The sequence below is a fragment of the Heloderma suspectum genome, chromosome 3, assembly GCF_057233095.1.
Source record: "Heloderma suspectum isolate Gila_16-S chromosome 3, 16-S_ref, whole genome shotgun sequence".
Lineage (NCBI taxonomy): Eukaryota > Metazoa > Chordata > Lepidosauria > Squamata > Helodermatidae > Heloderma > Heloderma suspectum.
The window spans coordinates 51427286-51450907 of record NC_139460.1 but is presented as its reverse complement, the minus strand read 5'-3'; the positions used below and the strand labels follow the sequence as shown (position 1 = coordinate 51450907).

At 43.1% G+C, this 23622-nt stretch overlaps 1 protein-coding gene across 1 annotated transcript in view; it reads left to right on the top strand.

Moving 5' to 3' along the window:
• IMPG2 (interphotoreceptor matrix proteoglycan 2) overlaps nucleotides 1–23622 on the top strand; it is a 90708-nt gene that overhangs the window by 41052 nt on the left and 26034 nt on the right. The window contains exons 6-8 of the mRNA XM_084843210.1: nucleotides 16804–16853; nucleotides 17422–17507; nucleotides 18819–18980. Coding sequence (XP_084699336.1) covers nucleotides 16804–16853; nucleotides 17422–17507; nucleotides 18819–18980 — 298 coding nt within the window. The remainder of the gene's footprint in view (nucleotides 1–16803; nucleotides 16854–17421; nucleotides 17508–18818; nucleotides 18981–23622) is intronic.

Here is a 23622-nt window from a genome sequence, read left to right as displayed (position 1 = left end):
ATGTTTTTCAAACCATCCCAACTGTTGAGTTCAGCTTAGGTCATCTTCTTGAATATACCATCTGTGTGCAAAGTTCATATAAAAGGGCCATGTAGATAGGTATTCTCAGTGGCTGCCCCACAACTATGGTACACCTTTCCCCTAGAAGTCCATCAAAATCTGCAAATGTTCTTTTTTCTGGAAGACCTGTAAAAGGTACCTCTCTGGGATGTCATTCAGTGGCCAAGATTCAGCAGGTGTGGGCTAACTTTAATTGAATTGGGTATTACAAACATTGTGTATGCACAAACACTGTGAATGTTTGTTTTGTTTTTAACAGTTGTTGCCCACCACACACCCTTGGGAAGGTGCAAGGTAGGAATTTAGGTTAAATAAATAAGATGCGTCTGCACTGTTGCAGAATGACCCGTCCTCTTGCAGATTGTACGTGTTCAGGATGTGTCAGTGCAGTGTCCAAATAACTCCTGCTACACAGTATGTACTGACACTGATTCATAGAGCAATCCTTTCTGCGTTCCAGATCCACAGCCACCTGATGTACAGACAGCTCACAGATTTGTGCTAGTGAAGAAATACCCTTATGGCCAAACTAGATGCAACTACAGTTGCATGTAACATCTGTATTCAAATTGAAGTTTTGAATATATTGACAAAGCCCACATTTTGAGATGCAAAATTCGACATCAGTTTATTTTAGATTTTTGCAAAATCACACCAGTTTGGCATTTATCGTTTTCAGTATAAATTTCCACAACATTTGTTTCAGCTCTGCATTGTATTACATAACCTGACAATTTTTCTTAGTGTGTTTTTAAGTCTTGACCTCAAAGAGCTGACTAAAAGCAACAGCAACTCATACAATTACTTGTTTAAAACTGATAACTTTTCATGTGCCACAATTTTAAGTATTTTTAAAAAGTGTTTCTATAGTGTAGTACTTTCTGAAGCACTGGAACATGTGAGCCCAAGCACAGAGAGCCTGGACTCTGTTTGTAAGGCTGCAGTTTCAATATGTGTTTATTGTCAGAGAATGAGAAGAAGGCCAGGAGTTCTTTCCAAGCCCAGACATTCCAAGGAGCAGTGAACTGGCACTGTAACTGTGGAGTTGGGACTGTATTTAGATATCAAGAAACTATGCTGCTTTTTATTAAACATGACAGGAAAAGCTGTTCTTTTTCAAAGAGCAGCTAGAGAATAATAAAAATATGTCTAAAGTAGACTCATCTTTAATGTAGCTGCTTATTCCCACTTCCACTGCTGTCTTCCCATTCAATTAACCTGGGACTGCAGCTCATTTACACTGCCTGGCAGTTATGTTGTGCCACCGACATGCACACCGTGTGAAAAGGAGACTGTGATGTAATGTAACCCTCCCTCAGGTCCACCTTCTGCCACTTTGTGACAGTTGTCCTCACTGTCCCACAAGCTTCAGCCCCTAAATTCACCAGGTCAAAGAGACATCCAGTCTGTCTAATTGGTTCCCTTTATCCAACCAGGAGAAGTGCCCAGGAAATATGAACACTATTGGTAGCATAGAATGATGAACTAGATGTGGGATTTTATAATTTAAAAACAAATAAATTAAAGTTTATTTAATACAAGATATGTTATATTTTATAATTAGTCACTCAATGCTCAGTCTAACCCTGCCTGCTGTGCCCCTTCTAACTCCAATTCCCGCAACCCCACTATCTAGATGTAGCTTCATCAAACCCTAAGGCCCTGTCTCCCCTATCTCCAACCCCTGTCTAACCAACTGTCTGCTCCTGCCTTTTATAATCTCAGCACACACACACACACACACACCCCTCCCACCTTTCACTCACTCACTACCAAACAATTAACCCTAACTTACCTGGGTTCTATTTAACACAGCCAACACATATAAACACTAATATGGAATCCACATGGCAAGCATTGTGATTTTGTCACAGAGACATACCTCTCCAAATATGCAGCAGCCACAAGTGTTTGCACATGCACACTTTCACATTTAACACCAGTGGATGACTACCATACTGTCCCAACATTTCACTGAAAAAATTTGGACATGCGTGTGTACTTGTAACACCTCTGTTCTCCCACCAAGCATCATTGCATGCATTCTTTTACTCTGCTGTATGAATTTACCCTGTAGTATCCTGTCTAGCAGTAACTTCTGAAGCAGGGTGTGTTAATAAACAGACCATAACAGTTTCCTTTAAAAAAAAAATCTTAAGTACATGTAGTCTCACAGAAGATGCACTTGTAATAGAATAGATGCAAACTGAACACATTCTGTAAGAATTAACTATCTGTACAGGTAATGTGGGAGGCAACAGAATGGAAAAGAAATGGTTGACTAGCATTTTGTATCCATGTGCATTCATTTAGAACTGGGCTAAAAGTTCTCCAGTGATAACTTTTGGTTAAAATTTGGAGGTTAAAAATCCCCTAAATTGCATCTCCTCCTGGCTCACTGCTGCTGTTGTTTTGCTGCTGCTTGTTTTCATGATGGTTCTGTTGGTGGCCACCATTTTTAAGTCCATAGGTTCCCTTGCCACAATGCTACATAATAATGTCATGTCATGTCAAGGGGACTTTTGAGTGTCCATCAGAAGGAGCATTTCCACGAGGTTTTGCCCACCTTTCACCACCAAATGATCTTCCCAACATTGCTACCCGCAAAACAGGGTGGTGAATTTGGGAGGGGGATTTTAGAGTCTTAATTTTCATGCATGTGCATGAGAGTCAAAATGTATTCACTTACCATTCAGAGATGTAACTTCTAGAGCTCAAGGGGAGGGGTTCATTCCTGAAGGGCATGTAAATTAATTTGCTTAATCAATGGAAAAAACACTTTGTTGACAGCCCTTGTTTTTCCGAGCATTAAAACAAGTTAAAGTGTGACACAATGTTGTAAAATTGAGCTGTGACTAAATCTCCCCCACACCTCATATAATCTCACCTAGACTCAAGAAAACAGTGTGTGCATAGGAGATTTCAGCTAATTATTATGTACTGGATTGTTTCAGAGCAGGCAGCAAAAGCAGGTGTTTTGTTCTTATTGCATAACTTACTTCCAGGAATAGCTCCGTGGGTTTTACTGACAGTTATATAATACAAGGAAGAAAGTTTGTTGCAGTACAATTCCTATATCATTAATATAGAGAGACTTGGCTATTAAGGAGCTGTATGAAATTAAGGCTTTAAAAATATTAATTTTATTGTTAGGCATTTATCCTGCTGTGTCTCAGCATGTAAAATTCAAATATAAAATGGTGCCCAGGGCTATTATATATTAAAACAAAACTTAAAGGAGGAATTTGTAATATATTCAGTATGGCATACCACATCATAAACTTTGCTCTCATGCATTGAAATATAATTTCTGCTACAATGAAAACTAGAAATGTACCTGTAAAAATAACAACCTGGGATTCAAATAAGCCCCTATAAACTCTTGTGGGGAATGGGAAGCACAGATTATCTAATCTTGATTTGAAGTTTCCTTTTAATTAAGAGATCAAGAGCTTCTCTACATTAAGCAAATAACCCGCATCCTTACTGGGGCTTTCTGCTTTCAGTTTCTTTGCGGGATTACAATGGGCTACTTTACAGGCCTGACCCGTGGTTTGAATCGAGGAAAGTCCTTGCTCGACAAGTTCTATACGTTTCTGTGTGTTTTGATTTACAGCCACTAAATGGTGTTGTCATTATAGCACTACGCTGGCATTTCGCACAGCCAAGAGATCGGAATAATGTCCCTTTTTGCGTTATCTCTGATCTTTTTGAAAGCGGAATAAATGGGAAAAGTGCGGGAGACATTCTGGAGGTTGACAGCATCATGCAAAGGACCCACTAATTTCCATGAGTGAACAATCATCAGTGTGCAATAAATCGCTCATGTAGAGAAGCTCCAAGAGTGTTGACCTCTTTGTGGGATTACAATGGGCTACTTTACAGGTCCGACCTGTGGTTTGAATCGAGGAAAGCCCTAGCTTGGCAAGTTCTATACGTTTCCGTGTGTTTCAATTTACAGCCACTAAATGGTGCTGTCATTATAGCGCTACACTAGCATTTCACACAGCCAAGAGATAGGAATAATGTCCCTTTTTGCATTATCACTGATCTTTTTGAAAGTGGAATAAATGGGAAAAGTGCAGGAGACATTCTGGAGGTTGACGACATCGTGCAAAGGACCCATTAAATTTCCATGAGTGACCAATCATCAGTGTGCAATAAATTGCTCGTGTAGAGAAGCTCCAAGAGTGTTGACCTTCATAAACTGGTGTCTTGCCTCTAAATGGACCTAGGGAGACCTCTTGTGCATCACCAAAAAAGAGGACAGAGATTTGCACAAAATCTGCATATGCTAACTGACATGTATATATGCAATTTAAAAAATAAGCCCTATCATTTAAATAGAAATATAATACACTTCACTACAGTGGTTTAGACTGAACAGGTGACTTGTGTGCCTGCTCAGTCTGCTGTCCAAGTGATAACTGTTGATAGGCAACTCCTTTCTTATGTTTGCTTCTGTTTAAACTGGACTGGTATTGGACTGCCCTTTGAATACAGGATGCCTTCAAAAAGAGAACTGTCCTCAGTAAAGTAGGGCACACGGCTGCCATAAAGGTCTGGACTTAGGATACTGGAAGAAGCAACTTATATTTACCATCACCCTTTTGATTTAAGGTTTTCAGAGGAGCTGTGCTAAAGTCTGTGATGAGGAGCAGGGATTTCTCTGTAGGGCTTTCACACTCCATATGGAATTCCCTACCTAGGAAGGTCCAGCCTCCTCTTCCCTCCCCTTCCTCTGTTGTTTCCCCAGTACTGATTTTCTATAGTAAGCTCCTCAGGGCAGGGATCTGTCCTCTTGTTATATGTAAAGGGCCATGCACACTTATTATAATTCGGCCAACTTATTGGAGACCTTCTGGGCACTGATCAAGATGTCTTCATTCTAGAATGTGTTTGCACACTAGGTGTCTGCAGGTGCATTTTTCTCTGGTAGTCTTTGCTTGTTGTTTTAATGCTTGTATGCTTTAAGATTTTATGATACTGTATTGTATTTTATATTTTAATTGCAGCCACTACTAGAGCCTACTCGTGAAGCAAGCAATAATATTAGTATTTCTGTACACCTTCCCCACAGACCCTTCACCCCCATTTTCTTTCCCCACTTGTTCCCATACCCCTCACCCATTGTCTCCTTGTAGCTTTCCTCCCTGTTACCTGGAGAGTCCTCAGAAGGAAGAGAGAGAGAGAAGGCCTGCTCAGTTGATGGGCAGCCAGATTGGCATTAATGTCTTAAATATTTTTTAAAATATCCCCATATTGCCCGAAATTGCCCTGCTCCAAAACATCATTCTTGAAGAACTGTTCCTCCCAGAAACTTCAGGACTTGTAGTTTCAGTTTGGGGCATGGAGAGTAAACACCACCATCAGATGGTGCCTTGGTGGCGGTGCAAATCTCAACCTGACAATAGCCTTCTCCTGCCCTGCCAAAGTTTTTAACATAGTACCGTCCATTTTAGTTATTCAAAATTTCCCCATAGTATATGTTTGATCATGAAGTAGGGAATTCTTCCCCATGGAAAAACTGTACAGCTTCCCTGAGCTGGTTCAGAGAGACTCATTTATTTTTTAAATAAAGAGATACTCCAGGAACAACCATTTCTACTATATAATTTTATTAGGGAATATAATGCAAATAATACAATAAAAATAAAGATGCTGAAGTTCTAAAAACTGTGTGGATCAGGCCCTAAAGTTTTTTTTTCAAAATTGAAGTAAAAATACAGAAAGAACTATTAGACTTTAATACCTTATTCCATTTTCTTATTTAAATATTTATAAGGTGCTTTTCTGTACCATGTCCACTCATTTTTCAATGATTTATCATGCAATTTTATGCATGTTTACTCAGAAGTAAGTCCCGCTGTGTTCAATGAAACTTAACACTTACTGTCACTAGGGATGGCAGAGAATTCCGCCACGGATTTCAGTGAAGCCGAATGCACTGGCATTCGGCCCCCCAAAATCCGTGGCGGAACGGCCTGCCCCCCCCCCGCAGATCCCCCCGGGACAAGACTTACCTGGGGCAGATGTTCTGGATGGCGGCGACTCCAGCGGTGGCTTTGGCGGCAGCAGCAGCGGCTGGTCTTTCGACCGACTGCCACAGCCGCCATTTGCATTCTGGCCTTTGCCGTGATAGGCTACGTAAGTCTTTACGTAGCCTATCACGGCAAGCCAAGGAGAAAAAACAAAAACGGCGTACACAAATGGCGGCGGCTACAGCGCCTGCCATTTGTGTTCCCTATTTTTCGCCGATTTATCTTACGTAAATATTTATGTAAGATAAAACGGCGAAAAAAAGGGGAACGCAAATAGCATAGTGGATGCTATTTGCGTTCCTTTATTTTTCACCGTTTTAGCCTACATAAATATTTACATAGGCTAGAATGGCGAAAAATAAAGGAACGCAAATAGCGCCCACTACGCTATTTGCATTCACCTTTTTTTCGCCGTTTTATCTTACGTAAATATTTACGTAAGATAAATTGGCGAAAAATAGGGAATGCAAATGCTGGCCTCTGTAGCCGCCGCCATTTGCGTACGCTGGGTTTTTGTTTTTGTTTTTTTGCCCAGCCGTGATAGGCTACTTAAAGACTTACATAGCCTATCACGGCTGCCTGGCTGGACGCAAATGGCAGCCGCTATGGCGGCCACTATGGCGGCCGCCTTTTGCATCTGCACCAGCCAGTCCGCAGCCGGAAATCCAGCTGCGGACGGCCCTGGCCGGCTGCTCCTTGGAGCCACCGTGGAGCAGATCCGGCCATTGAGGATTCCGGGGGGGAGGACCGGATCGCCTCCCCCCCCCGTCGAGGATTCCAGGGGGAGGGACGGAGCGCCTCCTCCCCCCCATGAACAGAATCCGCGAAAAGGTAAGTGACTTTCGTACATCCCTAACTGTCACATTCCTTCGTCCTCCCCCTTCGCAATCAACATGCTCCAAGATACCAGGCTTCAGGCTCGCTACTTTATTAGTTAACAATCAGGTTCTTTAGAAATGCAAATTCTAGGAAACTCTCAGGCTACAAAGGAAACAGCTACTCCACTGTCCACACAATTACAAATACCAATAGAGGAGCCGAAGTGGAAGTTAGAGAAGTTGCCAGCAGTTTGAACAAGAACTTCCCAGCCAGACTAGCTTAGGGGGAAGCCCCTCCCTTACAGTTGCTCCCTCCTACATAGGCTATCACGCATAGCCAACCTGGAGGAGCGTCTGAGCTCCGCCTCTAACTTTTCCTGCTTCGCTCTGCAATGGACCCTAGCATCCCTAAAGTTATGCCCTTCACTCTCCTTCTCTCCCGAGACCTGGTTTCTCATGGAGGAGGAGAGGAGCCCCCCTTCAGGTTGAGCCATCTGTGTGCCAAGGTCTTGGGAAGAAGGCCTTGCCATATCTGAGCTCACTAGGGAGGGAGCCTCCCCCGGTTCTGGCTGTTCCCATTCTGAATCTGAGCTGCTAGCTATCTCCATATGCTCAAGATTAATTCCTGACACCTAGTAAGTGTGTTGTGGGGGGGAAAGCCTAGTAAGTGTGTTTAGGATTGCAGCCATAACATTACAATTATAAATTTTTATAATTATGAAATTATAATAAAGACTTCTGCAATCCTACACACAGTTACTTGTGAGTAAACCCTATTGAACTCAGTGAGACTTGCTTCTGAGTGAATATGCATAGAATTGTGCTATAATAATAGATTATGTCTAGCTAACACTAATTCTTTCCTAATTTGCCAAGTTGGAAGAGAAGAAAACTACATCCATAGTGTTGGATGCAGAGTATCGCTATTCATTGCTTGTAAGGTGGCCAGTTTTATAGGGCAAAACCACAAGATGATCACATAAATTTTGAATTACCCGAGAGTTGTTGTTGTTGTTCAGTCGTTGAGTCGTGTCCGACTCTTCGTGACCCCATGGACCATAGCACGCCAGGCCTTCCTGTCCTCTGCTCTCTCCCGGAGTGTGCTCAAGGTCATATTCATTGCATCGGTGATGCTATCTAGCCATCTCATCCTTTGCCGTCCCCTTCTCCTTTTGCCTTCAATTTTTCCCAGCATCAGGGTCTTTTCCAGGGAGTTTTCTCTTCGCATTAGGTGGCCAAAATATTTCAGCTTCAGTTTCAGTATCTGTCCTTCCAATGAGCAGTCAGGGTTGATTTCCTTTAGGATTGACTGATTTGACCTCCTTGCAGTCCATGGGACTCGTAAGAGTCTTCTCCAGCACCACAGTTCGAAAGCATCAATTCTTCAGCATTCAGCCTTCCTTATAGTCCAGCTCTCACAGCCATACATTACTACTAGGAAAACCATAGCTTTGATTAGACGGACCTTTGTTGGCAAGGTGATGTCTCTGCTTCTTACTATGCTGTCTAGGTTTGCCATAGCTTTCATCCCAAGGAGCAAGTGTCTTTTAATTTCATGGCTACAGTCACCATCTGCGGTGATCTTGGAGCCCAAGAAAATAAAATCTGTCACTGCTTCCATTTCTTCCCCTTCTATATGCCAGGAAGTGATGGGGACAGATGCCATGAACTTAGTTTTTTTAATGTTGAGTTTCAAACCAGCTTTTGCACTCTCCTCTTTCACCCTCAACAAGAGGCTCTTTAGATCCTCTTCGCTTTCTGCCATTAGGGTGGTATCATCTGCGTATCTGAGGTTGTTGATAATTCTCCCAGCAATCTTAATTCTGACCTGTGATTCATCCAACCTGGCGTTTCTCATGATGTACTCTGCATATAAGTTAAATAAGCAGGAAGACAATATGCAGCCTTGTCGTACTCCTTTCCCAATTTTGAACCAATCGGTTGTTCCATATCTGGTTCTTACTGTACTATTTGCTAAATCGCAAATGATGAATATTTAATTGGCTTACTTTTTGTAGACTCCTGTTTTCTCAATTCTTCAGTCCCAGCTTCTGCCAACCTAGCAGTTTGAAAGCAAGAAATTGCAAGTAGATAAATAGGTACCGCCTCGGCGGGAAAGGTAACAGCGTTCCGTGCACCTCGGTGTTCAGTCATGCCGGCCACATGACCACGGAAGTGTCTTCGGACAGCGCTGGCTCTTCGGCTTAGAAACGGGGATGAGCACCACACCCTAGAGTCGGACACGACTGGTTGGGGACACCTTTACCTTTTTTTTTTAATTTATTTTCTCAATAATCTTGGCATACCAGGGATTTCAGTCCACTCTTTTTGATATACGTGTATATGTAATGCATATAGGTTGCATTATGTTGCAACATATATTTTGGGGCCCAATGAAATTACTCTCAAGCATGACACTGTAAAAAAGGCCCAAACCCAGTGGTGGTAGTCAGTAAAATTTCTTCCTGGCCCCATCAATGAGCAGCCAGCCTATATCTATAGTACCGTAGTGATTCGAGAGGAAGTCAGTGACGGCAAAGCCTAGTGAGGGACCTCCTTATATACTCCAGAGTCAGACCAGGGAGGGAAATCTATCTCCCAGGTTCACCTGCAGAGGCCCTGCCCCTGGGAACCAACTGGCATTGCTGATTGGCCACCCATTCTGAGCCACTCACTGCACTACAGGTAGAAGCTAGGGTTGCTTTTCTCCACCTGCATCAGCAAACAGTGTTTGCATTTTCAGAGCTTGTTTAGTTTAGCCAGCCCAAACAAAAACACAGTTTAGTCTGACTCTCTTTATTGGCACTCCAATCTTTTGAAGAGAGTAGATAATGACTACTTGATAACCTCTGGATGGGACTGCCATGGTCTTCAATACACCTAATATGGCAGATTCAGAGTGTTTTCTCACCTTTTAATAATTATTTAATTTTGTTGTTGTTATATTTGTATCTCTCCTTTCTACCAAAGGCAGCTTTAGTGCTCAAGGCAACTAATATCAATAAAACAGAATACACCATAGATTGTTGATAAGAATGTGGAAAATAGCACTTACAGAAAGATTGACACAGCAAAGCAAACTGAATAGAGCGATGGTAATACCTCTGATTATACCTCTCTTCCACCATATCCGAAACATTTTTACAAACACGAACCACAGAAGGAATTAAGTGATTTTTTTTTTTTTTACCTTATAGACTGGAAATCTCTGTAAAAATTTATATGCAAATTCACCTCAGGTTTTCAGTATAAGTGTGGCTTCTCTATTGAACTAAGCCTGCAGTCTTGGATTTTGTCCATTACCGTGGCTGTCAGAGCCCCAAAACTTAACTGTTACATAGGCCTAGGTGACCAAAGTCCTCTGTTTTTACTGTTATTTAGTTCTCTATTGCTTGTTCTCCATTAAAAAAATCTGCTTATATACAGATACATGCATATATTAATATTCTGCTTAATACCCAGCCATGCTGGTCCAGAGCTTCATTTATGCAGGTAGGCAATAGATATTATAGTATTGTTATATATCCTTTTATCTACAAGTTACAACAGGGATCTCCTGGACCAAATATTTCTCACTGAGGTCATTGGGTTGCACAGGTGTGACTGAGGATAAAATCTTTCTCCATTCCCCTGCTTTGTGCTCTATCGTAGATAAATGCTTTCTGAACCAAGGGTTAAGTGACATAAAAAAGAAGCTTGTGCTTGTCAGTATTTTAATTTAAAGGGTAGTAATTTCATTTTGAATATCATAATCAAAAATGTCTGGAGGTCTCTATGTTATGGTTTGGGATTTCACGGGAATCCCCATTTTGCAAGAGAGTCAAGTGTTTGTGGCCTGTTATGTCCCCTAAGAACCAATGAGGCATTTATGTGATATATTTGAACTCTCAAGGGATAAACTACGGCTATTAACAGTGCAATCCTATACATGTCTACTCAGGAGTAAGTCCCACTGAGTTCAATGGTAAATGAGTATAGGATTACAGCATAAATAGCCCATATTTTGTCCTGAGGTTACATCATTGACTATATTTAGGGATAAATTTGGTCTTGTCGCTTCCTGTGTGATTTGTTTTCAGGATGTTGACTTCAAATATAACATTACATTGCTTAATACTAAAAGTTTTTAAACATGTCTGGTTGTGTTTTTGTCTGAATGTTTAAAACCCTAAAGCCTTCATTTCCTGCATCTGACATTCCTTTGTAATGTCTGAAGTGGAACTCACTCATTTCCCTCCACAGTAAAATGTGAAAGGGGTCCCTACATAGGCCTAGACAGGTGTTTAGCCAGCACATGTAAGGGTTGAAAATATGATGTGTGAGGGCATGCACACAAGCCCAGCCTATAACGACAAGGTTCACCTGATTGTCACGGCTCATCATGGCTTATTTCAGCCACCCATGGGCACCATCCTGGATATTCAAGCCACGGCTTGTTATACCATCTGAACCCGGGGACTGTGGGTTATGCAAGGGTTAAACAACCCTTGCAGAGCCCATGGCCTGTTTTAAGATTATGTCAGGGTTGTTTAATCCTCACATAACCCATGGTCCGCAGGTTCGGATGACACGACAAGCTGTGGCCGTGGCTTGAATATTCAAAATGGTTGCCTGCACGCACTGCAACCCACCGTGTCTTAAAATTATTTGATTGTGCAAACCATCCCAACATCTCCACATGTCCAGCTCCTCACACAGGGTTCCTGATCGCAGGGAGACTTAAGGGTGTTCAGCCAAATATGGTTACAACCCCACCCCCACCCTGCAGACCTTAGCACTAAAGCACACACACAAAGCTCTTTAGAAGCACCTGTACACCCTGGGACATTGAGGGTGAGGCTTTCATGTGTGCTTCCCCCGCCGCCATTTAGCCCTCATATGTGTAGTCTGAACATCCATATAGGGCTTATAAGGAGCACGCACGCACATTATGTGTCCTTCTCTAACCGTGTTCCCACAGTCTCCCATTCCAACATATCCTAAATTTGTGAATCTCACCACAAAGCTGTTCTTCAGAGTTCATGATGGATTAAGTATGCATATCATAGAATAGTAGAGTTGGAAGGGGCCTACAAAGCCATCAACTGGTTTCATTTTTTATTATAAAAATTATTATAAAATTATTATAATAAAATTATTATTATTAAGAATTTATTATGACTGGTTTCATTTTTTATTATAAAAATTCTTCTCCTATGGCATTGGTAGAATATTCACTGAGTTTTGAGTAGACAAAGAAAAAACATTAAGGGGCTGCCATTAGGAAATTGTTTATTTATTTGATTTGATTTGTGCCTGTAGCGTTCCTGCCTACTACCATTGAGAATACCTCTTCAGTAAGGCCTTTCTTTCCCACAGGAGACAGCACCTTCCCCACACACAGTAACATTGCCACCAGGACCTTTAGGCTCAGGTCCAATCCTTTTTTACTTTGTAAGGTGTGAAGTCACACTGGCTTTATTCTAACCTGTATTATTCCCTTTATTACTTTACCCTTTTATAGCCAAGAGCAGAAGGCATAGGATCTAATAAAACAAAGAAATGATTATTATTTACAGCATTAAGATGGTAAACAGTAAATAAGAGAACAATTCTATGGCTGTTAGGCAGTGTCTAGATGGCCATAGGATTTTTCAGTTTCTGGGAACTGAGCTTGGAGCCAGGGCTCCGAGCTTGGTTCCCAGAAACCATACTCCCCACCCCTTCAGCTGCCACTGTAGGCAGCCCGGTTCTTCCCCGTCTCCACGCTCATAAACACAGCACAGAGCGGGCAAAATGAGGCGTTCCCGGGGGTGGGAAGGGGACCGTAGAAGCATCATTATGATGCTTCCTAGTGCTGTTCAGCCTCCCCCCACCCCCCACTCCAACATCCCCAGCTAGCCAGCCAAAATTGGCTTTCTAGCTGCAAATGCAGGGCAGCTGGAGCGCAGAGGAGAGGATCACCTCCATGCTCCACCCACCCTGCATTGGATAGTTGGCTGCCTCTGAGTGCAGAGGTGGCTGACTATCCCAACAGGATCCTGCCCTAAGTAACTTTTGAAGCTTCTATGTATGTATATCCACCCATACATACAAATCCTAGACACTCTTTCTTTCTCTTCACGCTCTCCTCACAATTTATCTCTTCACAATCAATCTCTTCACATACCCTATCCAAATCCTATCTCATCTAATCCATATCTGATCAAACCCCTATCTGTTCTACACAAGTACAGCTACCTTCTTATATTCACCCCTGCCACCCCCCTCACTCACTCAGCCAATTATCTCATATATGAAATACACCATACCTTCTGTCACTCATCTCACTCTCACCATAGGTATACTCACAATAAACACATAGAGTTATAACATTAATACACATATATAATCACAGGTTCATAATATATACACGTGTAATGTCACAGTACCCCACCTTTCTACCAAGAAAAATGGCACTCAAGGATTATTTTTTCCTTGTACCATAAGAAACACATGGAGTAAATGGGCTTAGATTATGGCTTCTTAGATTTAGATAATATAAAAACGTGTCCTTTTTGTATTAGCAACTGAAAAACAGAAATGATGCCTAGAGAGGGAGGTACTATAACTCAGTGATAGAGCCTGTTTTTGGCATGTACACGGTCCCATGTTCAATTCTTGATATTTCCAGTTAAAGGGGTATGAGGTAGCAAGAAATGGGAAAGTCCTCTGACTAAGACCTTGAAGTGCTGCTGCCAGTCAGAACAGACAATACTGGGTTTGGATGCACAAATAATCTGACCTGGTATAAGGCAGTTTCCTATGATCCCAGAGCTGTGAAACCTCTTTGCTGTAAGAAGATGCTGCGTTGGATTCCTAATGCAGACAGCCCTTTCAAGTCCAAAGTTCCATCCAGACTATATGTGAAGGAATGGTAAAATACATAGAAATCTCTTCCCTTGAGTTGGTTCACATGCTGTTAAATCGAACAATCCCTTATGCTTGGTGGGATGTGGACCTGTGCATATGCCCACAACCATGTATATGAAGTAACAGTAGGCATACGTCATTAAAAAATAATGGGCAGAATCTAATGGGACCAATTCTGTTGTGCAAGTGGCCCCCACCCCTTGAGTAACTGCAGTTTAGTGGTTCTGGGGCAATCCAAAACAAGCAGAAACACTTGTTTCTGCAAGGAGGCAGGTTGACAGAGCTCGCATAAGGGAGCTCCGGTGGCTTGCCTCCTTCCAGAAACAAGTGTTTTTGCTTGTTTGGGGGCTTCTCCTAGGAAGCGCTAAATCTCCCTTGTGTAAGTGGTGGGTCCCACTTGCACAACAGAAGCAGACAGATCCACGGCTTGCGGAAGGTAATTGGTGGGGTGGAAAAGAATCAGCGGGGGCATAAGTCAGTTCCGGTTACTCTCCCACTTCAGAAACATGATAGAAAGATTGTGGGAATTGTCTATATCACAATATCATGACAGAATGTACCAGGTTATATGCGGTGATGATGTTGGCCTGCACCCCACCTTGCATGGACAATTCGTGGATTCACAAATTCCTAGTTGTGAACCAGCTCCTTGACATGAAGATCTTAATTGCATTCCTATTTCTAGTAAATTCTCTCTCAGGAGCAATGCCAGGAACTATAATTTTATATATATTGTATATTTGTAAAATATTAAACTGTACATAAAATGTACATACATGGTATTTTTTGAGCTTTGTCAGTAATGGCAGAATTTTCTGACGTTTCCCACTGGCCTCCCAAAATGTTAAGCATCACTAGTTAATGTTATATTCACTTTTTTGCTTCAAGGTCCACTCTCAGAACTGTGATAGTGGTATCCACGTCTTCATCATATCACACATCATGCAATTGCAGTTCTATTTGTCAAGAAATGGAAAATTAATAAATTTAAATTGCATTTTTTGAAAAACAGAACTGATACTTTCCCCCACATACTATCTCCATTAGGTCCATCCTCAGAAATGCAGTGCTTGTTGACATCATAACATTATATCGTACTCACAAGAATGTTCTATCTGGCCTTGAAGAATCCCATTTTGCTCCAGTTATATACTCACAACAAATACCACAAAACTTAGAATTACACATTATATAATTGAACAGTAGCTATATTGGTACTATCTCATTGTGCTCATGGACTCCCTCTTCTATCTTAATGGCTGACATCATCTGAGGCTGTGATCCTTAATAATGCTTAGGGTCTGTTTTGAATAATGTTTCAAATCTATACTGTGGATTCTACATGGTGGTTTTTGGAATGACTACAGTGATTTTGTGTATATGGAAATCTTCCCTTAAAATGTTTCAAAAACAATAATGTGAACGATCATTGGGCAACTTCCATGGATACTATAATCCAACAAACGATTTTGTATATATATGAGCCCAGAGGATGCATTCTAAAAGCTATCCTGTAGATATAAAACCGTATATTGCACTGAAAAAATATTTGGCATCAGTTTCCACTGATAACAATGAGACATACGTCTAAACACTGTTTGCTAAGTGTGTGTGGTCAAATTCTATATTGCCTATCCCGCATCTTTGGGGCTGTGAAATATCCTTACCAAATTAAGTTAACAAAATCTCCTAAAAGAGATTGAGGTCTCTCATATATTCCCACACAAACATACACATGCCCTCGCTGTTTTCCAGTGGTTTTCTATTTGTTTCATTAAATTTCTGCTTACAAAAACAGTGCTGAAAAATCTTTAATATGAAAGTGTCATCAAAGCAAGTCCAGCACCAGCATTCTGCATGGATCAGTACTTGCTATGGCTCATGCCCCAACAAGAGGCCCACTGCTAAACTGAGTCTATTACTGCTCTGTGTCCTTTTCACCAACACCACTTATTCATTCACTGTCCCTCTCCCTGTGGGCTAAATCCCCACCAGTTGCTCTCCTGCCCACTGCCTCACCATGGGAGAGTGATAGGTGCAATACAGCAGTAGTGAGGTGGAGGAGCCACTACCTCCTATACACTCACCCTAAATGCCATACAAGAGGAAGGCAACTGCGCCCTGCCCTCCAGCCTGGCCTGGTGCTGCGCTGGGTATCCAGGTGGACAAAGCTAGGTCAGCTCTATACTACCCAGCTCATCTGCCCAAGTTTCAGTAATGCATGCCAGGTCAGCTCCCTCATCCATGATCAAATCACGGATGACTGAGGTCTTATCCTCTACCAACCTGGTGTTTACCAACAGCCAGGCCACCAGGAACTCGAGAGTTGGGGAGGGATCTATGAGGGGGATGGCATGTAGCCATCTAGCTCTTCCATCACTCTGATAAGAACATAAGAAGGGCCATGCTGGATCAGACCAAGGGTCAACGTAGACCAGCATTCCGTTCACACAGCAGCCAACCCGCTGCCGACCAGGAACCCACAAGCAGGACATGAGCGCAACAGCATCTTCCCACCCATGTTCCCCAGCAACTGATGTACATAGGCTCACTGCCTCTGGTACTGGAAGTAGCACATAGCCATCAGGACTAGTAGCCATTGATAGCCTTCTCCTCCAGGAAAGATCCTCTCCCCATCACAGTGGACCATCTGCTATGCATGATCACCATTATAGGGATGGCACCTTCCTCTATTTCCATTTTGTTCCCACCCAGACACATCCTGACACACAAACACTAACCAGCAGGTACAAGTGTGGAGCTATAGCTTTGTGGAGCTATAACACAAGTAGGGTTGCTTCAGCAAGATGGCCAGGATAATGGCCAATGATGGTAAATTAGGGCTATTATGATGATGACAACTTTATTCAGCTATTCTTTTCAGTTTGCTAAAAGGTCCCCAGGGCTTACATTGCATAAGGGCAAGATTATTCTGAAAAGAAAAACTTTAATCCCATTTTTACAAATCTTTTTTTGTTGCCTTTGGTTTTCAGTTTTGGGATGCCAACATTTTCTCCAGCTAGTGATGCTACCACATTGAGAGGTTTGTTCTACTTCATATGTTTACTTCTTAGTAAATTGATGGGAAGACTGATGTTTTCAATTAACAATGAGCTGGATGATTCATGGGATTGCCCAGTTCCTGTCTACCCCTTTGCATGGCATCCTCTGGGCTTTGGTGGGGGGGTACATTGTTCATGGAAGTTGGTACAAAGGAGCTCTAGCCATATCAAAAATAAGGGTGATTTTTTCTGTGCAGAGGGCTTTGCAGTGGGGTAAGTCCATATTTGTGTTTCTGCAGCTTACATATGTCCACTGGATTACAGTTTGAATCATTGGTGTTCCTGACACATTGCCAGAAAGCAAATAATAGAAGTAAGGCAAAATGCCTGATGTAGTTTCACTGAATTGCAATGGCCACTATTTAAAAAATTATGGATATTTCCAAACCATTTGGGTTTGACTTGATATCTCTTTCAGGCCATTATATTCAGGTCCCCCCCCTCCCGCACTATTTATTAGGTGCTGTGAAAGAGAGGAGATAACAATATCCTACAATCTAGCAAGTATTTAATTAGCTAAAGTATGGTGACACTTGTTTTCCTCCTTAGATGCAGCTGCCAATGTTCTACCTCCTGATGTGGTTTCAATTGAGAGTCCTTCAAACAGAACCACTGACAAAAGTGAAGACCCTGAAGTATGTGTAACAAGCTCTTCAGGACTGGCACTCACGAAAATCCTGTTCTTTCTTTAGAAGGATCTATTTTCATTTGTGGTTCAGCAGTATTTCATAGATTTGAAAAGTCTGGAAGGGAGATGAAAGTGATCCAATCCAGCCCTCTACCCTGGCACATTCCTTATCAAAGAGTCGTAATACAATATGACCACAACAGTATGAAAGAAAGGAAAATGTGGTCCTTTTCTTCCCCTAACCCACACCCACTTCCCCTTGATTCAGCTCCTCTCTCTTCAGCCACTCAGCACTCCTACTTCCCAATAAGTCCCTCCATACCTTCAGCATCACCGTTCCCCAATATCTTCCTCACCCCACTTCTACTTCTAGTAAACAGGTTTTGCAGGCGTTTGTATTTTTTCGCAAACGTGCAAAAACTGTATGACCACAGATAATGGTGGGGCAAAACAATGCCTCTTCCATGCCTTCTTCAAGTCTTTGGCTGCTTCCAAATTAGGCTTTTATGATGCCGTTGCCCTGCCTCTTCTACAGAAGTTTCAAGGGGGTCCAGACACCAACGATTTCTGCTTTTAATCCTCCCGTATTTTCCCACCACTTCTTATGTCTTTTGCCTTACTGCAGAAAATCTGTTAAGGTAAAAAAAAAGATGGAATTGCTGCACAATGGCTTCTCCTTGCAAGTGCTAGGAGCTCACCATCTGGAAGTACCCCTTAATAAATATATATTGTTTGCTTCTAGCAATGGAACATGGATCAATGGAACTAAGGTCTGATCTCCAACCATATTCCAATACCTGAGGGATATACATTTGGAAAGCAACTTACATCAGAAATAAGTTAGATGTTAGTTACAGTGAATGCATGAAGCAGTCCTAACATGAGTACCACACCATCAGCCCCACCCCTGAGGTCACATGGCTTCCTCTGCCCCCAAAATCTACAAATTAGGCATGGATATCTGCAGGAGGAAAGTTTACACATATAGTCTCCACTGAGAAATGGAACCCTGACCATGCAGAGTTTGAACTCCTGGGGAGGCCTACATGCATACAGATCTACACACATAGGCTTTCCCACAGCAGACATTCACACCTAATGCGCAGATGTTGGGGTTGGGGATGAGAAAAACTGAGCAACCTGGGGGAGAGGCCAGCAGTGCAGAACCAATGTCCGATAATTGTGTGAGGACCCTTTCATGTATATAATGCATGAAGGGGACAGGGTATTCATTCTAATTAATCTGCTGCAGAAACTACCTGTGAGGCAAAAGAGTCTGACCTCAATTCACTAAATAAAATTGTTTCTTTTTCCTCAGACCAACAATGAGATAAAGAGAGACGACGAGAAACTGGTAAAACCAGCTCATGAACAGATGGTTGAGTTCAGCATTCTTCTTCCAGAGGAGAATTACACCAACAAGCTGAGTGACCCCTTTACAGAAGAGTACCAGCAACTTTCTCTACAGTTTGTTTCTGAAGTAATCACCTTACCTGTTCATTTTTGTTGTCTCTTCAGTGTTGATGAAAGAGTGTGGGTGTTTTTAGGCAATGTTTATGGGGCAAATAGCTAGATTCTTCAAATGTTTCAGCTTCTGTCCTATACAGGGAGAGGAATATATGGCTCCCACTGAGACCAGCCCCTTTATGTTTCCTTGGGAACATTTACATAATGAAAACAGATGATATGGCATCATCAGGTTCAGAATTCCAACGCACAAGCAGCAACCAATGACGTGGAAAAACTCTAAGCATGATGACATCACATCACATGTCTCCTTGGAAGATACAGGGAGAAGATGTGGTTTGGTGGCAGCTACATTTTCCTCATCAATTGTAGTTTGTGCCTAAGAGTGCTTCCAGATGGAGTTTTCAAGTGTCAGGAGCATCTATTTAGTATACCTGATTCCTATGATCCAGAAAAGGCACTGTGTTGATCCCCATGCTGTTGTCTGCTTGTGTAAATGTCAGTCTATCAACTAGTAATCAGCAACATCCCAGCAGCGCAAGAACTGTGGCAGCAGGGGAATCATCTGAGGAGCAGGTGTGAGTCATTTCTTCTGGCCAGCATCAACTTCCTGCTCCTTCACCACTGCTACAGCAGCCTATCTGGTCTTGGGAAGGGCTCATCATTTCTGGCTCCCTGAAACAGTTGAGGACCCAGTTCCCTGGGGATTGTTTGACATCCAGCCATTGGCTTTCTCTCCAGGAGGCCTGGATTTAAGGGAAGCCAATGTGGGTGGTGGTGCCCTTGGTGACGTGGCCAATACGATGCTCCCCCTTTGGGGGAGCCACTTCAGGGTGCAGCGAGGGCGAGGACCATATCCCTCGGTTTTTCTCTCTTCTCTTTTTTCCCTTCTTTCTCTTCCCCTTGTGGGGAGTGACGAGGGGATTTGGGGGGGTTGTCTGGAGGTTGGGGGTGTGTGGCCTTTGGATGTGTTTTGTTTGTCTTTCCAGTTAGGCTCTTTATTATTTTTATAGGTTAAGTATTGAAGGTGAGAGAGAAGTGATTTTATACCCCAGGGTGAGAGCCTGCTGGTATTGAATTGTGCCCCCCCCCAGGTGAGAGATCAGAGTGGAGCGTTAGGTGTGCATTCCAGGTGAGAGATGGGATGTTGTGCTTGACTGTGTTTTATTCTGCTGAATGCTGCTGAGTTTGATGTCTTTTCTGAGACAAAGTCAGCATTATGTGTATAGGTGAGGCAATAATAGTGGTGGGGGGCATGGGGAGATATGGTGTTGGCAGAGCAAAAACCCATAGGAGAAGGGAGGGCAGGTATCTTACACCTATCCAAGACAATGCAAGCAGACAATAAGAGATGCAAAAAAGCATTTTGAAGAGCATATTGCTAACAACTTCAATGCCAACAATAAAGAATTCTTTAAATACATCAGAAGCAGAAAACCAGCTAGGGAGGCAGTTGGACCACTGGATGACAATGGAGTTAAAGGAGTACTGAAGGAGGACAAGGAGACTGCAGAGAAGCTGAATAAATTCTTTTCATCCATCTTCACTGCAGAAGATATAGGACAGATACCTGTGCCTGAACTGATGCTTCAGGAAGGGAGTCTGAGGAACTAACGCAAATAGTGGTGACAAAAGAAGTTCTCTACCTTATTGATAAATTGAAAGCTTATCACCGGGCCCAGATGGTATCCATCCTAGAGTTCTTAAAGAACTCAAATATGAAATTGCTGATTATCAGGAGCGCCCTAGCGGCCTCTTTCAGTACACTCCAATAGCCAACTCAAGACACAGATGAAAGGATTCTTTTCAAGGCTTTAATCTTTTTACAACTTAATGACTCTTTTAGATGCTAATCACCAGCGACTAAGCAATGAAGAGCAGAGTAGCCTATGCTCCGAGTAGGCAGTTGATCCCTGTTTGAAGGAGAATCACTTGAAGACCCTGAACTTATGGGCTAGGGAGAGATCCTCCCTCTTTCCCTTGGGTCCACGGGAGGCGGCCGTTGCTTGCACGCCAAACGGGCGCTACGCCTCCTTTCCGCGCCCTTCATCGCTCGTCGCTCCCTGCGTCTGCGTCGAGCGTCTAGCAAGCCCCTCTCCCACACTTTCTCACTGCTAGGATCACTGTCTATCTCAGGAATGCCAGCAGGAGGAATCTCTGCCAGCTGCTGTGCCTGTGAGGGATGAGCTGACTCCTCTCCCACGGATTGCTGATCCTCCTCAGAATCAGAACTCCTCTGGGGTTCTATCGGCTCAGTTTCCACCCTGACACTGATCTTCTAACCAAAGTATGTAACATGTCCCTAAGATTGGCCTCTATACCAGAGGACTGGAAGATGGCCAATGTAACACCAATTTTCAGAAAGGGATCCAGGGGGGATCTGGGAAATTATAGGCCGGTTAGCGTAACGTCTGTTCCGGGTAAATTGGTTGAAGGTATTATTAAGGATAAAATTAGTAAGCATATAGAAGGACAGGCCGTACTGAAAAAGAATCAATGCAGCTTCCGCAAAGTATAATAACCTTTTAGAGTTCTTTGAGAGTGTCAATAAACATTTAGACAGAGGTGATCAGGTAGACATTATTTACTTGGACTTCCAAAAGGCTTTTGACAAAGTTCCTCACCAAAGACTCCTGAGCAAACGTAGCAGTCATGGAATAAGAGGACAGGCCCTCTTACGGATCAGTAACTGGTTAAAGAACAGAAAGCAGAGAGTGGGAATAAATGGTAAATTCTCCCACATTCTTCCCTCCCAATGGAGGGAAGTAAATAGTGGGGTCCCACAGGGATCTGTATTAGGACCAATGCTTTTCTACCTATTCAAAAATGATCTGGAATTAGGAGTGAGCAGTGAAGTGGCCAACTCTGCGGATGACACCAAATTATTTAGGGTGGTTAAAACAAAAAGGGATTGTGAAGAACTCCAAAAGGATCTCTCCAAACTGGGAGAATGGGCATCTAAATGGCAAAAGCAGTTCAATGTAAGCAAGCGTAAAGTGATGCATGTTGGGGGAAAAAATCCCAACTTCAAGTATAGCCTGACGGGATCTGAGCTAGAGGTGACAGACCTAGGAAGAGATCTTGGGGTTGTGGTGGTCAGCTCAATGAAGATGTCAACCCAGTGTGCAGCCGCTGTAAAAAAGGCAAACTCCATGTTAGGCATAATTAGAAAAGGGGTTGAGAATAAAACTGCCAACATCATAGTGCTCCTATACAAATCTATGGTGCGACCACACTTGGGATACTGTGTACAGTTCTGGTCACCATACCTAAAAAAAGATATTGTAGAGCTGGAAAAGGTGCAGAAAATGAGCAAGGGGCTGGAGCATCTCCTCTATGAGAGAAGGTTACAACAGCTGGGATTGTTTAGCTTGGAAATAAGGAGGGTAAAAGGAGACATGATAGAGGTCTACAAAATTATGCATGGTGTGGAGAATGTGGACAGGGAGACATTTTACTCCCTCTCTCAAAATACTAGAACCCAGGGTCATCCCATGAAGCTGATTGGTGGTAGATTCAGGACAGATAAAGGGAAGGACTTCTTCACACAGCGCATTCACTACCACCGGAAGTAGTGATGTCCACCAGTTTGGATGGCTTTAAAAGGGGGTTAGACAAATTCCTGGAGGAAAAGGCTATCAATGGCTACTAGTCTTGATGGTTATGTGCTACCTCCAGTACCAGAGGCAGTGAGCCTATGTACACCAGTTGCTGGGGAACATGGGTGGGAGGGTGCTGTTGCACTCATGCCCTGCTTGTGGGTTCTTGGTCGACAGCTGGTTGGCCACTGTGTGAATGGAATGCTGGACTAGATGGACCCTTGCTCTGATCCAGCATGGCTCTTCTTATGTTCTTATCCAGCCTTCTGGTTGCCCTGTCAGCCCCAGTACCTTGGGGAGTGGGCCAAGCCACCTGCGAAATCTTTGCCTGCTCCTTTGCAATGCCAGGTCAGTCCGGAATAAGATTGCAACCATCCATGATTTAATCTTGGATGAAAAGGCTGACCTGCTATGCATTACAGAGACTTGGCTGGGGGAAATAAGCAGGCCTGTATGGGTGCAGCTTCTCCCAGTTGGATACTCTGGTAGAGCAGGTAAGGAGAAGCAGACGGAGAGGTGGCATAGCATTGGTCCACAAAGATAACATCCCCCTGACCAGACTCACTGTGACGGAACTGGCTCACATCGAGTGTGTATACTTCAGCCTCAGGACTAGGGATAGTGGGGATTCTGTTAGTGTACTGGCCACTCTGCTCTTAACAGAGTCCCTAACTGAGCTCACAGAGCTGGTCTTGGAGCTGATCGTGGAGTCGCTGAGGCTTTTTTTCCTGGGCGACTTCAACATCCCCTTCAGGTACAGCTTGCCAGGTGCAGCTCAGGAGTTCATGGCAACCCATGACAACCATGGGTTTGTCCCAGGTGGTCAAAGGGCCAACACATGTTCGATTTGATCTTTTGTTCCAATCAGGAGAATGATCCGTGGGTGGAGGTTTTATCTGTCTCCACACTGTCATGGATGGATCACTGTCTGGTCAGGGCTGGTATCACAGCTACTACCCACCTCTGCAGGGGTGGAGGACCAATTACAATGGTCTGCCCCTGAAGGCTGATCGATCCTGTGCGATTCCAAAATGCCTTGGGAGGTTTCCTGGCTGG